Genomic DNA, 18,563 nt, shown 5'->3' with positions numbered 1-18,563 from the left:
GCATATCAGAACAATGCTCCAACCAACTGAGCTATGTGGCCAGGGACTTATTTCTGATATTTTGCAATAATCATTCCACTACCTGCTAACAAAATATTTTTAATGAAATTTATTGGGGTAACATTGTTTAATAAAATTATAAATTTTTGAGTGAAATTCTGTAACATATCATCTGTATATTGTATTGTGTGTTCACCCCCCCAGGTCAAGTCCTCTGTCACCGTGTACTCCCCTTCACCCTCTTCTACTTCCCTGTCCCCTTTCCCTCTGGTAATCACCATACTGCTGTCTGTGTCTATGAGATTTTTTTCTTTGTTTAACCCCTTCAACTTTTTTCCCCATACCATAAAGTTCATCTGTTTAAAGTGTAAAGTCAGTAGGTTTTAATATATTAACAGAATTGTGTGACTGAGAACATAATCTAATTTTAGAACACATTCATCTCCCCCAAAGAAACACTGTGGCCATCAGTCACTTCTGTCTCTAGGGGTTTACCTATTCTGGATATTTGCATTTATGTTAATAATTATTGTATTTGCCTAATGGATTAACAGCTGCCTCTGAGAGGATAATATCCTTGCCATCACTGTCCTGAAAGTTGGTGGGTACAGAGGCCCGAAGGAGATGATGTGGGACAGATGCAGGACCCTGCCAGGGAACAGAAGACAGAGGGAGGAACTTTGGAAAGGGAAGTGATGGAGACCAAATGAAAGGTTTCTTTACCTGGTCCTCCCTAATTAGGTCCCCTCCTCAAGCAGGCCAGGGGAAAGGTGAGCTAAGAGTGACTGTTGGTCTTTCCACAGCTTTCTGGAGGTTAGATGAGTTGGTATTCAAAAATCTGAAAGTCAGGATACTAATACCTATTGACCTTGGTTGTTATAAATCTAATAAGTATCCAGTCAACAGGTATATTTGGATATTCTGTCCCACGAAGCTGCTTTCATATAATGTTCTATATCTGGCATATTCTCCTTTGATTAGTTATGTCCATGTTTGCTTCTCTGTGGCATTGCATCTTCATGTTTGGCAGCATTTTTGGTTTACACTCTAGGCCACTGAGGCCCCTGTCCTGCTCTCCTGAGTTGAATGTGCTCTGCAGTACATTTTGTTTTCTCTGTCATGGCTTCTCCTTCTTTCTTTTATTTTGTGTTCTGGGGGAAGAGTGACAGACCTATAAAAACTGAAACATAGACTACTGGGCTGGATGTTAATATTCAGGTAGTCTTCAAGGGCATAGGTGGGAGACACAGATATTGATCAGCAGGTAAGTTGGGGCTGATAGGAGTCCGGATGCTATGAAGGGCATCATAAACACCATTCATTTCAGGGGTTGAAACTGATTGCATGAATAATAGATGAAAAGCTGGTTATAGGCAGATTATGTCTTCAGGGAACTTGAAGAGAATGAAAGAGCAGTTGCCAAAGCATCATATTAGGAATGATCTTCAGTCTTAAAGGATATGAGTTTAGTTATTGTTCCATTGTCAGGATGGTGGCATCTGCCTCTCCCACCCACCACCTACCCAAATACATACACCACCATGCAGGATCAAACACATGCATTAAATGGGGTCTGAATGGCTATAAGGGCAGGCTCTGTTATTAGGTGCATATATGTTAATATTTAAAGAATGGTCATTAGGCTCATCAACACTTTTGAAGTTCAAGGACAAGTGTGTTATGTGGCACACCTATTTGTTCACTCATTCTGCAAATGTGTACTAGGCACCTTTTGTGGCCAGACACAGAGCCCCATACACAGATGGACAAGGTAGAGCCCTTGCCCCCAAAGTGCTCCCTATAGAAAGAACAGCTTCCCTCAGACCCTGAGGACTCTCTCAATGTTCTTTATTTTTAAAAACATTGAAACGTTTGATCCAGTAATTAAATGATAGTTTCAAGATAGCTGTCTGGAATTGGTGCTAGGAACTTCAGTTGATTTGGCACACAAACACTGGTATTTAGATTTGTTTTGACTTGCTTTCGAACAATCCCCCCGCCCAAAAAAAAACCCCTCTGTATTTATGGATCTGTGATAATTTGCTATTAAACATCTTAAAAGTTACTTAATTTTCATCATTCACCTTCAGAATCTCAGGTACAGCCACATAGGCTAGGGTGGAATCAACTTTCTCTAGGACGTGGTGACTCCATGTCCCGCAGCCATAAGCACTGGAAGAAGAATTAGAGAAGCATGCACAGGTCGGCCTCACTGAAATGCCATCACTCCTGTGCAAATCTACATCTGGTTTCACCTCTTTAAAGTTGTGTTGCTCTTATAAAGAAAATATAGTTTCTTTCAATTCCCCCATAGACTAAAAGGGTCACAGTAGGGATTATTTACTTTTTACAACTCAGGTATCACTGATATCCTGGAGGACTTCCTCAGTCTTAAATTGGATTGTAAAACTAGGTCCATTTATAGAACCCAATTGATGACTTTAGTGCTGTTTTCTGTTCTGGTTGCACCTGTGTCGATCATATCCAGAAGCCCCTCGGGCTTTGTCACCTGTCTTGTTCAAGTGTTGTGCTCAGTACAGCGCTCCAGGTACTGTCCTTGGTGCTGATAAGAGAGTGGTGGATCTGACAGGCTCATAACTCGCCCCACCAAGCACACAGTCTTGCAAGGGAGGGGCATGTTAGGCAGACACCTTACAAACAAGTCCTTGTTGGCAGCCTGGGTGACTATTGTGAAGAGTACAGGGGCTGAGAAAGAACACCGCAGGGTTGTGACCATGGCCTGGAGGGTGGTGTGGAATTAGCTGGTCTGCAGGGGGAACACTAAGGCTTTCATGCATAATTACATGCTCAGAGGTATGTAATCAGGTTATGGATTTTTTTTTTTTGCATTGTGTAGATAAGCATAATAGATTGAAACCTTTAAAATACCATATTGAAATCTATTCTCATTCCTCACATAAACTTCTGTCCAATTTTTCAAGATAAGCTGCAGCTAATGATGGCATTCTGCCCTAAGCTTGGAAGAAGCCTGCAGTTACAGTTAGGGTTCAGGGAGAGGGAGTGGGACATCCCCCATAGGGAGCCCTCTTTGGAGGAAAGACTTTCCCAGATTCTGTAGGTGCCCAGGTACACATTCATGAATGCTGTGAACTGCACAGGGTGCTGGAGGCTCAGCACCCCTTTGAGTTTATTAGAACCCCTAAAGAAGCACCCTCAGGTCCATATTTAAAAACTAAGTTTTTCTGTATTTGGACTTGAGTTGTCAGAAAAACAGAGGTGGGAGGATGGGGGCAGCAATAGGTTGGGGGGGCAGTAGGCAGACTGACTTCACTGAACATTGAGTTTCAGTTAGAAGCAAAGGGGTTCTGGGAGATGAGGGGCATTTGCCACATGGCCTTTCTTATTACAGTTTTCCTTCTGGCTTTTCCATGAATTTCATTCTGAGTGGGAGAACGTGTGTTCAGAAGGCAGGTTATTGGCCCCACAGAGAAGACATCCCACAGTAACAGCAGTGGAGGGGTTCCACCCAGAGTGTCCAAGACAAGGGGACAGTCCTCCATCTGAACACTCCACAGTACAGAGGGCCGACTGCCTCCAGGGCCTGAAGTGTTTTCATTCATTACTTGGTGACAGTTTCTCTTGCCCTTAGACTGCAGGGCCTGGGCAAGCTTGGGGCTCATCTGCACATCCAGGTGTCTTGATCTTTGACAGATCATGGTGGCTCTAACATGAGCTGTTCGCACAAGACACTTTCTTCATGAGACAAATGGACACTCATCTGCTGCCAGCAGCCAGATGTGCATTTCTATCTACAGCTCTGCAGATACATGAACATGTGGTGAGGCATGGCTGCAGAAACCACCTGCTGTTCTTGGTGAATACTCATCTGTGCTGTGTTCCCCATCCCAGGTAGTTAAAGGATTATTATTTCTGTTTTGTAGATGAGGAAAATGAGGCTCAACAATGGTAAGTAGTAGACTGGGAACTCAACCCAGGGACAGATTGACTTCCAAGTCTTGGTCCCTTTCCTCTGCACCCAATTGCACTCTTGTTAGTGTGAAGGTGTTTAGAACATAAAACACAAACAGGTTTTAAAACCTCCCATGTGAGGTGAGTTGATTTGTCATCTTCTTGTCTATGGAGAGACTTTGGCCTCTATGTGTGAGTCTTTAACAGCCTCTGCATCTAGCCATACTCTCTGCATCTAGAACCCAGCAGGATGAGCTGACTGCAAGCTGAGGACTGGGCCGTATTCAAGGGCTTCCCACCCTCCCACTCACTCCTCAACCCTCTGCCTGGTGAGGGTTTATCACTACATCATCCAGCCCAGGAGGAGCAAGTGCAAGCTTCTGGTTTCACTCCACATTTGGTGGGTAGGGAGCCCTTCACACCCACCCACAGGACCAGTGCACATGCTCTCACATACACCTCTATGTTATCAGCACTTCCCAGCAAGGATCATTTTATTAAAACAGTCAGAGATGACTGGACATTTGGAAGGTAATGTCATGGTTTCTCGAGAGTGTTAGGTGACATCGTGGCAGCCACAAGCCCCTTCCTCAGACCCAGATACCCTGTCAGGCCCAATGAATGGTCTTCTGGGACACTGTCAACCTTTGGGCCTTGGCCTGACCCTGGACAGGGGCTGCTTGGCAGACAGAGCCATTTCAGTGGGAGACTTGTGTTATTTGAATGTCCCAGCTTCCCTTAAGCCCTTTTGGGGACAGCTCAGGACTGCCCCCTTCAGTGGGTCAGCATCTGCAGGAGGCAGGGACCACATTGGTCTCATCCATCACTGCATCTCATGTCTTGAAGGTGCCTGCCTATTCTGGGTATGCAGTCAACATGAGTACAACATGAGTACATGCAGCCAGCATAGTACAGGTGCCAACCTATGTGCACCCTGAGGATATAGGGTAGTGCCTCTGCTTGCTACTTTGGGCCAGTTAGTGAACTTAACTGCTATAACATATGGTCTCAATTCCAAAATGGTACTACTAAGAGTTCTTGGGGATTAAGTGAGGTAATTCAGAGAGTATGATACATGTCAGAGAAGTGATTGCAGTTGTGGTTAACCTCAAATTAAGCAGGAGAAAGCTTTGGCACTTGTACTTTTTAGCTCAGGGCAACTGTAGAGGATGGTACCCATGTCATAGCTGGTGACTCCTAACCAATCCTGGCCATTTCACTCTCTTGTTTCTTATATTTTCCTGCTTTCCCTTCTCTAGCCTCTCCCTTGAAATATCATGGTAGCTTCCCCCCTTCCCCTATATTGTCATTGAGCAGCAGGATACTATGGGATCAGAGATTTTGATAGGATTGCATTGAATCTGTACATTTTTTGGGTAGTAAAGACATCTTAACAATACTAAGTCTTCCAATACATGAACATGGAATGTCTTTCCATTTATTTGTATCTTTTTCTTCATTCCTTTCACCAACATTATAGTTTTTTAATAGATTTTATTGATTGTTCTATTACATTTGTTCCATTTTCTCTCCCCTTTATTCCTCTCCACCCTGTACCCCCACTACTACCATCATTTCTCCACCTTAGTTCATGTCCATGGGTCGTACATATAAGTTCTTTGGCTTCTCCATTTTCTATACTCTTCTTAACCTCCCCCGGTCTATTTTGCACCTACCATCTATGCTTCTTATTCCCTGTGCCTTCCCCCCATTCTCTCCACTCACCCTCCCCACTGATAATCCTCCATGTCATCTCCATTTTTGTGATTCTGTTCCTGTTCTAGTTGTTTGCTTAGTTCATTTTTGTTTTTTTAGGTTTGGTTATTGATAGTTGTGAGTTAGTTGTCATTTTACTGTTTATATTTTTTATCTTCTTTTTCTTAGATAAGTCCCTTTAATGTTTCATATAGTAAGGACTTGGTGATGATGAACTCCTTTAACTTGACCTTATCTGTGAAGCACTTTATCTGCCCTTCCATTCTAAATGACAGCTTTGATGGATAGACTGATCTTGGGTGTAGGTCCTTGCTGTTCATGACTTTGAATACTTCTTTCCAGCCCCTTCCTGCCTGTAAGGCCTCTTTTGAGAAGTCAGCTGACAGTGTGATGGGAACTCCTTTGTAGGTAACTGTCTCCTTTTCTCTTACTGCTTTTAAGATCCTCTCCTGACCTTTAATCTTGGGTAATGTAATTATGAAGTGGCTTGGTGTGTGCTTCCTTGGGTCCAACTTCTTTGGGACTCTGAGCTTCCTGAAAGGAAGTCTGTTTCCTTTGCCAGATTAGGGAAGTTCTCCTTTATTGTTTTTCAAATGAGTTTTCAATTTCTTACTCTTCCTCTTCTCCTTCTGGCACCCCTATGATTCAGATGTTGGAATGTTTAAAGATGTCCTGGAGGTTCCTAAGCCTCTCCTCATTTTTTTTGAATTCTTGTTTCTTCATTGTGTTCTGGTTGAATGTTTATTTTTTCCTTCTTCTCCAAACCATTGATATGAGTACTAGTTTCCTTCCTGTCACTGTTGGGTCTTTGTACATTTTTGTTTATTTCACTTTTCATAGCCTGCAATTTTTCCTCTATTTTGGGACCATATTCAACCAATTCTGTGAGCATCTTGATTATCAGTGCTTTGAACTGTGCATCTGATAAGTTGGCTATCTCTTCATCACTTAGTTTAATGTTTTCTGAAGCTTTGATCTGTTCTTTCATTTGGGCCATATATTTTTGTCTCAATGTGTCTGATACGTTTTAAGGGGCAGAGTCTCAGGTATTCATCAGGGCAGGGTAACTCACGTCACTTCGTTGTGGCACTATGTGTAGGGGAGGGGTCTGCAAGGGAACAGTGCTGCTTGCTCTGCTCTCTCGGTAGGCTTTCAGTCACTTCCTCTGCTACCCACAAGCAAATTGGGCCCTCCTGGTGCTGATTCCAGGGTGGGTTGGTTTGTATGTTTTAGAACCCTGTGGGTCTCTCCAATGAACTCCTGTGAGGCTGGGAGTTTCTCCCGCCACCACAACCCTCACAGGTTTTTTCAGTCAGAGATTTTGAGACTTTATTTCCCTGCAGTGGAACCCTGGGTTGCTCAGTCTGTCTTGCTCCCCAGTTGTTCCTCCCAGTTTATCCACATGAAAATACGGGACTGCCCGGTCCGCCAGCCACTGTTTCTCTGTGAGTCCTTTCTGCCCCAGCTGCCCATCTCCACCCCTCCTACAGGTCTGGATGAATATTTCTTCTTTAACTCCTTGTTTGTTGGACTTCCATACAGTTTGATTTTCTGGCAGTTATGGTTATTTTTTGTTTTTAAATGTGTTGCTGTCCTTCATTTGGTTGCATGAGGAAGCAAAGTATATTTACCTATGCCTCCATCTTGGCCAGAAGTCCTATTTTATAGTTTCTAGTATACAAATCTTTCCTTGGTTATGTTTATTCCTAAGTATTTTATTATTTTTGATGCCATTGTAAGCAGAATTATTTTCTTAAGTTCCTTTTCAGATTGTTCATTGTTAGTATATAGAAACAAAACTTAACTGAATTTTTGTGTGTTCATTGTGTCTTGCAACTTTGCTGAATTCATTTTATTTATTCTAACAGTTTTTGTGAGGGGGGAATCTTTAGGATTTTCTACATATAAGATCATGTTATCTGTGAACAGAGATAATTTTACTTCTTTTTTAATATGGATGTCTTTTATTTCTTTGTCTTGACTGATTGCTCTAACTAGGATTCCCATTACTATGTTGAATCACAGTGGTGAGAGTGAGTATCCTTGTGTTGTTCCTGATCTTAGAGGAAAAGGTTTCAGTTTTTCACTGTTGAGTATGACATTAGCTATGGGCTTTTAGTATATGGCCTTTACTATGTTTTTTTCCCCAGTGTTTTTGTCATGAAAGGGTATTGAATTTTGTCAAAAGGTTTTCTGCATCAGTTGAGGTGATTATGTGGGTTCCCCCCCTTCATTCTGTTGACCAGACATGTTTATGAAGCCAAATTGTTTAAGACTCGAGAAGCAAAACTGATAAAATTTTGTTCACCTTTTAAGGAATTAGCTGGTTGGGAGATGGACATTTTGACATAAATATTAAAGGAGACCCAAATATAAGACTGAGTCTGGCACAGACTTGTGACTTCGTTCCTCTGTTAAATATTTCCTTTGTATTTCTCCCATCATTTCCCATTAAGTGCTGTGCTCAAGTGGTAAATGTTAATTGGTTAATTAAATACTTGAGCTCCCCTTTTAAGTGTGAGGATTCATAGTAACTGTCAATAAGAAATAGTTTTCCAAATAAATGGTGAGTGTGTATGTGTGGGGTAGAGTGCATCAACTTACCTTTAGTCCTCACTAGAGGATATGTTTGTTGATTTTGGAGGGAGGGAAGGGGAAGAGAGAGACAGAAACATTGATTTGTTGCTTCCTGTATGCATCCTGACTGAGGATCGAACCTGCAGCCTTTTGGTGTACAGGACAATGCTCCAACCAACTGAGTCACCTGGCTAGGGCTAGAGTGCACCATTTAGAAATCAGCTCTGAAAGACAGGAACACAGTTCAATATTCTGTAGCAAGAATATTGACTATTAATCATTCATTTGATTTCCATGAAGAGTCAGAGATGTTTTATTTAGGAAGAAGTACATATGGATGAAATGATAATAGTATCTGGAATGATTTGCTTTTAAATAACCTAGTGGGAGTTGGAGCAGGAGAAGGGGTAAAGATGAAACTATAGTGACCATATATTAAGCTCATTATATACTCTTTGTACTTTTATATCTATTTGAAACTTTTTATAATGAAAAGTTCAAAAAGGAAACTCAATATAAATTGATGGTGTGGCTTTATATCAAAATATTATATAGCCATTACAATAACACTTAGGAAGAATTAGTAAGAAAATCAGGAAGTCAGTCTTCCTAATATGGTATGTGTGTGCATATACACACAAATATTTGCATAGAAAAAATATGGGAAGGAAATACATTAAAACATTAACTGTTATTATCCTTGGTTGGTAGGACCAAGGATGGTTTTCATTCTCCATATCCTCCAAACTCTCTATAGTGAATAAAAGAAAAACATAACTTCTGAAAACCTTTTTTTTAGAGAAAGGAATCAGATCTGCATTGTATAAATTAGTGAAGGATTTTCTTTATTTTTCAATTGTAGTTTACATTTGTCACCATTCTGTATTAGCTTCATATGTACAGCAAAGTGTCCAGAAACATCACATATTCTACAAAGTGGTCCCCCCACTGCCCCAACATCCACCTGTTCCTATATCTCTTTCTGTCAATATTATTGACTGTATTCCCCATGGTGTAATCCACATCTCTGTGGCTGTTTTGCAACTGAGTCGGTGGAGCATTTGTCCCAGTCATCTGTTTTCTATTAAAATGTTCTGGTCAGTGATTAGATAAGTGCCTCTATGGTTATTAGTCGTGAGTTGTGGACATGGTTTTGGGCTGTACTGTCCTGTATTCTGCCACGCAATCTTTGCTGGTGTATGAGTAGGCAAGGTCAGAGACAAGAAGTCGGAACCACCACCATTTTACTCACTGTTAACTCCTTTTAATCATGTTCTTTTAATGTGAATTTCCATCTGATTTTAGTGACCTGGACATGATTTCCACGAGGGTGATGGACTTTAAGCTCCGGGAGGCCGCAGAAGGCCTTGGTGAGGACAGCACAGGTAAGGCCCTTGTTCCCCCTGCTCTGGGAAGAGCCTCATTGAGTTGTGGGACAGGGAGAGGGGCTAATGGAACCAGGCCTTAGGGCTTCTCTGCGTTGAGAGTAGGGGTTCAGTTCACAGCATGACACCTCAGGTCCCTTGTACTATAATTGGAGAGCACCTCAGGAGGTGATCCTCCTTTGCTTCTGCTTCAAACATGGAGGATGGGTTAGAGTAATTTTCCTTATTCCTGTCCCAATGTTTGGTTGACTTGAAAATATAAGGAAGAGAGGTGCAATGGAATCATTTATTACCCAAGAATATCTGAAAGTACCAGTAGGAGGTTGGATAAAGTATTAGCCTTATCATCCAGATGAATGATACTAACAAGAGGAAGCCTTTAATTCCTCTTTTATAGCTTTTCTTCTTTGGGGGATCTTATTATATCCTCTACTGAGCTAAGTTCCAGGCCCATGAATAATCATCTCATAACATGTCCTAAGAGTTACCCAATTATGTGATCGCTTTACTGTTACTCATATATTTCTATGTATGTCTTTATAGAGTTGTAAAATTGACATTCCAAAGCATTGATCTCCCTACAACATATCTTTTCCATAGATTAGCCATTTAGACTCACCTTATTTTGGTAACAAAGGTCTCCATCTCTTTCTCTTTAAAGTCAAAATGCTGGTAGTCATTTTTAAATATAGCTCAGGGGGAGTAGCTTCAATAATATTAAATCCTAGCTGCTAACCATTAGTTTCAGATACTCATCTAATTAAAGACTCTATTTCTTATATTTTCAATAGATTTTTCTTATTATTCTATATTAGAACTACTTTTTCTCTGTCACATTATAGATGTTTCTTATTATTCCATGTTAGAACTACTTTTCCTCTGCCACAATTGAATAGATACTACCCCCCAAATATAGATATAAGGTAAAGTTTTTAAAATTAATCCTGAGAAAAAATGAGTTGCAAAATTTCTCACATTATGGGACACTAAATTATTACTGATTTTAAACAAGAAAATACTGTTTGAAGTAGTTCATTGGCCTGAACAACCTCCATAAACACTGGTTTGTGGTACTTACAGAGGTCACCATGCAGAGTCAATTTTTTAAAAGAAAGAAAAACTATTCTTTTTCTTTTCTAATAATAGTTTACTAAGTTATTCAGATCAACCTCTTCCCATTTAAAATGTAAAATTCTAAACAGGAGCATCCTTTAAAAAATCTTTTCAAAACTAAGAAGTAATGAGGCCAAAATTAGAGAAAATGATAAGCCAGAAAGATAAGTGAACATGGAAGCCACTTTTGCCTTTAGATCATTTACCAGTGTTTGAAATTTTAAATTTCATTTTTATGTCTTCACGAGGTGGGATATGAGGGAGAGGGTCAGATATCAAGGTACAGACCTGTACCAGGTGGGCCCCCCTCTAATAGAAGACCCTCCCTAAAATAATCCAGGAGCCAAAGGAGCCCAAAACCTGAGTAAGTGTGAAGCAGAGGTAAGTCAGCTGTTGTGTGGACATATAGCCTGAGTTTGCACCAGTTGGGTAATTCAGAGAATCTTAAGCCTTGAATTTGGCTAGTAGTAATTCTAGACTGAATGTGACCCCAGGTACCTTGCAGAGGGAAACCGTCTTCTCTAAAGGAAGGCACCTTCTATCTAGACTTCAAATTATTACAGAAACTAATGTTTTCAGTACTATGATAAATATGTAGTGAGTCACAACCAGGCATATAAGGCAACAAGGTGCCATGAATGAAAACCAACATGTTACTGGTTGAATTATGTGCCATCAAAATTCATATATTGAAGTCCTAACCCCCAGTACCTCAGAATGTGATCTTATTTGGAATTGGGTCTTTGCAGATGGGTTAGTTAAGATGAGGTCATACTGGGATATGGTGGGCCCCTAAACTAATGTAACCGATGTCCTTATAAAAAGGGAAAACATGGACATAGACTGCACAGGGTGAACACCATGTGAAGGTGACGTCAGAGGTCAGGGCAGTGGCATCTACAAGCCTGAGAACTCCAAAGATGGCCAGCAAATCACCAAAAGTTTGAAGAGAGACATGGAGTAGCTTTCCCTTCCCTTGTCTAAAAATAAATAAATAAAATCTTTTAAAAAATAAAAATTTAAAAAAAATTTAAAAATACCTAAAATTAATAAATTAAATTGCTTAAAAATTAATTTACTAAGTATTCATCTCATGAAGTTTAAAAAGATTGCAAAGTAACCCTGGCTGGGTGGTTCAGTTCATTGAAGCATCATCCCATAAACCAAAAGGTCATGGGTTTGATTGTCAGTAAGGACACATTCTTGGGTTGTGGTTCAGTCCCCCTTCAGGGTGCATACAGCGGGGCCTCCGATCAATGTTTCTCTCTCACATCAATGTTTCTTTCTCTCCCATTCCTTCCTCTCTCTCTAAAATCAATAAGCATGCCTTCAAGTGAGGATAAAAAAGAAAAGATAGCAAAGTAAATCTGAAAAAAGTAGGAAGTAAAGAATAACAGTAGGAACAGATATTACTACAAAAAAATAAACATTCATTAAAGAACATTAACAAAGCCAAACATTTTTTAAGGTAAATAAAGTCAACAAACCTCTGATGAAATCAATCAAGGAAAAAGAGGAGACACAAATAATTAATATCAGGGCTGAGAAAGAGAACTTCTATAACAGATAATATGGATGCTAAAACAATAGGAGGATATTAATAACTATAGGCCAATAAATTTGAAGATTTGGAAAAATTAATTCCTAGAAAAATATAACACTAAAATAGATTCAAGAAGTAGAAAACCTGAATAGTACCTGTCACCAAAGAAATTGAATTTAAAAATATAGCAGGTGAATAAATGTAGCACAAACAGGCCCCTAGTGGATGGCTGACTAATCAGTCATTGCAAGTCAAGCAAAAGTGTTCAGTGGAGACTGGGTCTGGGCGGCCACTCTCACCCACACCTACTAAATAGCCGCAGCCTCTCCGACTGTAAAGGACAGTGAGGCCTCATGTTTTTCAGAATTGCAGGAGTGTGTACCCATTTGTCAACTAGGGAAAGGCCAGATGGTGACCTGGCAAATGCAGTAAACTCTTAAGAGTCTTTCAGATAATAGATTCTCTGTGAGAACCATCAGTTAACAGCACAATCATTTCATGATTAGAAAGGGAAGGACACTTCATTAGACATTAAGAAGACTTGGCTGTAGAACTAAATCCCTTTGGGCAGGGATTTGCTCCACCTAAGATACTATAGGAACTACTAGAGTAATGCTAATTAATTCTCCACATCAGAGAAAGATCGTGTTCACTTCCTTAGGAGGCATTAATATAAACAAAATACAACAATTTCATTTACTTTTTAAGGAATTCCACTTACATAATTATTTACTTATAAAACTAATAAATTGTTTCAGCAGATTTTCAGGATATATTAGACATCTTCCTAGTTGCATCCGTCCACTGTTCATTCTCATAAAGGTTTGGAAGGAAAGCAAGGCACTCTGCTTAGCTGCTAATGTGAAATCACAGGGTCCCAGATATGATGGAACATGTGGGTGAGAATGCAGGAGGCAAGTGTTGTGAATTCTAACAGTCCGGGAAGCATGGCACAGTCAGGCTCAGCACTGGCACCATCCTGGGATGATTGTTCTCATCAAAAGTTGTTATCTCATCACAGCCTTTGGATGGACTCCTACAAGCACCTCTTGCCCACGAGGCTGGCCCTTCTCTGAACTGCTCCTGGTGCTCATGTCCATGCTAAAGGAAGCATTTAAGATTATTTTGAAAAATAATTTGGGTTATGACGTGGTCTTTACCTCATCAGGACTTTTTGCTTTTGACTGTGTATTTCAGAGATTAAAACTTGATTTCAAGTGAGAGGAAAATTGCTTATGCTTTGATTCCATGATTGTGCTCCAGAATTTTCTTGGATCTTTTATTAAATCTCCAAACTAAACAGAAATAAAGATTTGTTTCCAGGTGTGCAAAAATGGGGCGCTGTGCGCTTCCTGTACTTGTGTGTTGTAAAAGGACTCTTCAGGAATGAGTGCTCTGGTGCATGGACAGAAAGCTGCTTTCTCTCCTTCTCACGCATGTCTTACACAGGCTTGGTGAGCACTCACATGCATTCCTTCTGCACAGGAAAGAAAAAATCTAAATTTAAAACATTTAAGAAGTTCTTCGGGAAGAAGAAAAGAAAGGAATCTCCTTCCTCTACAGAAAGTAGCACCTGGAAACAAAGTCAGGCGAAAAGTGAGGTCATCGCCATCGAGTCAGGGCCAGTGGGCTATGACTCAGAGGACGAGCTCGAGTAAGTTACTTTTCACATCCTTGGGGCAGGTTGGGTGGGGGGGATGCGGGGGGCACCTGAAGACTATGTTGTTGTCATGTAAGTTGCTGGGTTTCTAAGCCTACTTTCTTCCTAGGTAGTTTCATGGCAGATTCTCCCACAAAAGTTGTGCTTTCTGTCTTTTCATACATGGAGAAAGTTGGGGCAAAATTATTAGGCACCTGCTGTGTGCCAGGTGCTGCATCTGTTAAAATTCTACGATAACAGTGGGATGGGCAGATAGGACATACCATTTTATAAATGAGCAAGCATGAGCAAAATTTTGGAGAACTTGCCCAATATCCTACACATGAAAGTGGCAAAATTGGAATATGAGCCTTGATTTAATTTGACCTAAAATTCTTCTGAGAACCTGGATACTATAACAGGAAATACATCTCTTTAACTTGAACTTTAAGTAATCTAATAAGAAAGTTTTGAGAAAGATAGAGAGAGAGGGAGGGAGGAAGAAAGAGACAGAGAGAGAGAAACAGACGAGAGATGGGAGGGGAAGGCATTTTGCTGTTCCATCTTAGAAAAATTATCCAAAAATATTTTTAGGAAGAACAGACTCAATAGGTTATGACAGTTTTGGGAAGTCTTAATTTTATAACTTGTATTTCACCAAAATATAGTTACGATACATATGTTCAGTTATTCCAGCAGTTTTATCTGTGAGTAAAAAGGGGGGGAAACTGGATTTGTTGCCATGACAACTTTTTTGTTTTCTTTGAAACAACATCGGCCCTTAATTTGAGGATAAAACTCTTCAAAGGCATAATGACCCTTGGAATTGGGAAACAGACCACAGGAGATGCAGTCACTGGCTCCAGCCTCCCAGCAGTGGTGTTCTGCCCCTCCTGCTCAGCAGTCCTGGTGCTGGTTTCTAACGGAGTAGAAATCACACTGACCACTTGATGGCACCAAATGACTGATGAGGAAAGATTCAAGTTTTTTCTTTCAGGTTTTGTTTGTTTTTTGTTTTTTCCGGAGGTGGTGGTGAACGTGATTCCTGCTCCACACTTTGTGGAGCACAGAGAGGTTGGACTGAACACTGGATTTTTAGGCGGTGAAACTCTTGAGGTGAAGACATTATCAAGATACTAATACATTGCTAATTATTAAATGTCTTCACTGGGCCAGCCCCAGGAAACTGTAACACTCACCTCACCCACCCTTCCTGAGTAGGACATACAGTTCTGGTGCCCTGGGAGTGACCCCTCCAACCGGGGAACAGGAGCATAGCAGGAGGGGCGAGCAGGGTCAAATGACCTGTCTGCTTGTCTGTCTGCTCTATCAAGGGAGCCCCTGGGAAGGTGGGGAATATGCCCTTTTCATCTTTATATTTCCAGCACCTAGCAGAGGCCTGGGCCTCTGTTTACTGGAAATAGTTTGCTAGATTGATGCTGGGAAAAGAAGCTTGAGGGTAGAGTAAGGTGGGGCTCTGAAAATGCAAATAATGTTTTTAGAGAGCAGTATGGAAGACTGGCAAGATCTTAAAGGCACTCTGGCCAATGCAAGAGACACTACAGCAACTGCTCATCTATCACCGTGGCCAGAAGAGTTCCATCTACCAAGACACGTTAATGCCAGCAAAGCCCATGGGACTCGGTGGCTTTGAAAAGTCGATGCCCGTTTATTGCATGTGGTTATGCCTCTTAAGTCTCTTAATCTGTAACAACCCCCTGCTCCTTTGTTTCATGTCATTGATCTGCTGAAAGAGCAGGGTCGTTTGCTCTGCAGAATATCCCACATTCTGGCTTTGTTTTCTCTTGGCATAACTGAACTCATTTCCATACTCTTTGAATTTCTTGCAAAGCATTAGATGAACAGAAGTATTAAGTTAGATTGAGGTTCAAGATGGTGCTTTTCAGATCACAAGGGACCTACTTTCAGTTGTCCCACTTGTGGTGACTCTAAGACTGAGCAGTGGGTTCAGGAAATTCTTAGTGTGATCCCTCCACCAGTCTTCACCTAGCGGTGTTAATACCCACTGATGGTCATTGCCTAGACCCATCATTTCATTGCAGAATGGTGGTCTTTCCAGTTGTATCATTTATTCTGTGTGTGCTGGCTGGAGTTCTATGAAGAAGACCTTTTCTTCATCAGCTTCTTGGTGGCTCTCAAATACAGGATGGGCAGGATAAATGCTTAGATAATTGTCCTTTTATTGATCCACCTTCATAGTGATGACCTGGTACCCTAGCAACTTCCAATACTGACCAATGAATTTTTTTCTTTAATATCATTATTAAGGTGTGGATTTTTATATATTTGATTTACTTTAGCCCTTGACAACCTTCATTGATCTTTTATGCTCACGTTGTCCCATGTTACATTATTGGGAGTTCTTCAGATTAGCTCCTGGGTTCTTTTAACATGACCCCACTTGTGTTTGAAAGCTTCTTTGCTTTCTTGCACAATGAGAAACCTCAGGTTTATGTTGCACATTCCTGTCCTAGACCCATAATCAGCCATTTCATCACAGGGCCCTATTTTGTTTTAGTGTGAAATGGTTTTAGGAGACCACAGGCTGGCTGCCAGGGGTCACGATTGTTAGGTAGTTGGCTGTCATCGCTTCCAGACCTTTCCAGTTCAAATAGCTATGAAACATGCTTTATTTTAAGAGAAAAATAAACCATTAATTCATGGATATTTCCAGTTTAAATTTAATAAGATAAAATTTTTACTTCTTTGATTATTTGCATTTATTTTTCTCTTATACTGGATATCTTGGTTCCTAATCACACTAACAAAATTATTTTCTTTATTATATAATATACTTAAAATGATTTTATTACCCTCCTTTCCCACACAGAGGTTATATACTGTAAAGATTGTTCTTCACTATTTTTTTAAAAATCAGTATTGCTGCTACGATGACTACCAAGTGCAATTTGATATCTTTGTGGTTGTTGTTCTTAGAATTAATCCTGCTACAGATGTAGAATCAAAAGTCACTTGGACGTGAAGTGCAAGTCACTTGAGATCACTTTTTTTCCGTGTGATTATGCCAGCAACATTATATAAAATTCGGCTTGTTTCTGGTTGTTTTCTAGTTTGAGAAATTGTTTTATTTCCTTTTCGTTCAATTTTGTCTTTTAACTATGTAAAATGATACATAGTTAAAATGTTTACATAGTTTCAAAGGTAAAATCATAACTGGAGGTACCAGGGCACCCTGTCTCCCCATCTTGCTCTGTCCTTCCCCCAAAGGAAATCATTTTTATTCATTACTTATCTTTTTATTTTTAAAAATATAATCAGATACACACGTAGGTTTGCATTTGTTTGTATATATTCACCCCCCCCTTCCCCACTCCAAGCTAACAGACCGTGAATGCTGTTCTGCACCCTACTTTTTATTTCTCACTTAGTGTAGTCCGGCACTGCCCGAATGCAGTTTACAGAGATCCTCCTCACCCACTGGTCAGCTGCAGTCTCCACAATGTCATGTTCATCTCCTGAGGAACGCTTGGGTTGCTTCCATAAATGTTGCTGTCATTAATGGCCTTGTGTTTCTGCCACTGGACCTTTGCAGAGGCCTTTTCATGCTCTCTCAACCCCCAGCTCTACCCAGAGTGGAGGTGGTTGGGCAGTGTTCATGGTTTCCCAAGGGTGTGGCCAGGGGCTGCCTACCTTCTAGGGAAACAACTGTGCCTGTGATCCTTGTGACAAAAGCTGCCATTGGTGGGCGGGGGGGCTGCCCGGTGCTTTCACTTGGCCTGATTCCCTCCCAGAAATGTAAGGACATGCCCTTCTGGGGGCCATGGGTTCCCCACTTGCAAATTCACTATTGCTGGCTATAAAGTAGTTAGAGAGCATCACTAACCAATACAATTAGACTTGTAGTAGAGCAGGGCCACACCTACGAGTCCCTAATACCTCACAGAGGACAGGATGTCAGGGGCAGGGTGGCGTGGAGGGCCATGGTCTACAAGATGGTCTCTGGGGGCTGGGGGCAGGCTTTCCTTCTTTCATCATCGGGTCTTAATCACCTCCTTCCACCTATTGTTCAGGCAGCCACTGCTGCTAGGAAAATCCTACCACTAACTCCCACATCCTCTTAGAACATTTTGTCAATGTCCTGTGCATTCGGGTGCAAATTGGAGCCTTCAGCTGGGAAAGAGGCTGGGGATGGGGCTGGGCTGATGATGACAGAGGCACTGCCATCTACACCCCAGGACCTAGGCACACAGGTTGGGTTGCTTGGATCATGTCAGGTAACGTCACAAGGGCATAGCTTTGCAGATGTGTAGTTCTCATTTCACACTTCGCCGTGGATGTGTGCTGGGGCCCTGTGAGGGGGCCTCTGTCAGGCAGGCCCTTGACTTGCTGGGCAAGCACGGCCTCTGGCCCGCCGAGGTGCTGTGTGTGTGTGCCCACAGGAATGACCTCACCCTCCCAACAGCCCAGCCAGCCGGCCAGCCAGCCGAGGCCCCTGTCTCAGACCTCACACCTCGCCAGACCTTGGTATTTCTATTAATAAAAAGAATTCACACAGACTTCAGATACGTTAGGAAAATTCCTATCTCTGCAATGCTTCTAACAGTTGACTGTGGTATTTGACAGGGTGGGGATAAACCAAAATTTGGAACAAATAAAAAATAAATGCAACATAGGCTGG

General features: G+C 41.2%; 1 protein-coding gene across 5 annotated transcripts in view; it reads left to right on the top strand.

The window, feature by feature from the left end:
- CRACDL (CRACD like) overlaps nucleotides 1-18,563 on the top strand; it is a 123,411-nt gene that overhangs the window by 74,157 nt on the left and 30,691 nt on the right. For all 5 annotated transcript variants that reach the window (XM_045828584.1, XM_045828587.1, XM_045828583.1 and 2 more), the window contains 2 exons: nucleotides 9,529-9,608; nucleotides 13,750-13,918. In XM_045828584.1, coding sequence (XP_045684540.1) covers nucleotides 9,539-9,608; nucleotides 13,750-13,918 — 239 coding nt within the window. In that variant the 5' untranslated portion in view covers nucleotides 9,529-9,538. The remainder of the gene's footprint in view (nucleotides 1-9,528; nucleotides 9,609-13,749; nucleotides 13,919-18,563) is intronic.

This window comes from Phyllostomus hastatus, unplaced genomic scaffold (genome assembly GCF_019186645.2).
Source record: "Phyllostomus hastatus isolate PE091 unplaced genomic scaffold, TTU_PhHast_1.1 phas_scaffold_78, whole genome shotgun sequence".
NCBI lineage: Eukaryota > Metazoa > Chordata > Mammalia > Chiroptera > Phyllostomidae > Phyllostomus > Phyllostomus hastatus.
Note: the sequence above shows the minus strand (reverse complement) of the source record. Positions and strands in the feature narration are given on the sequence as shown.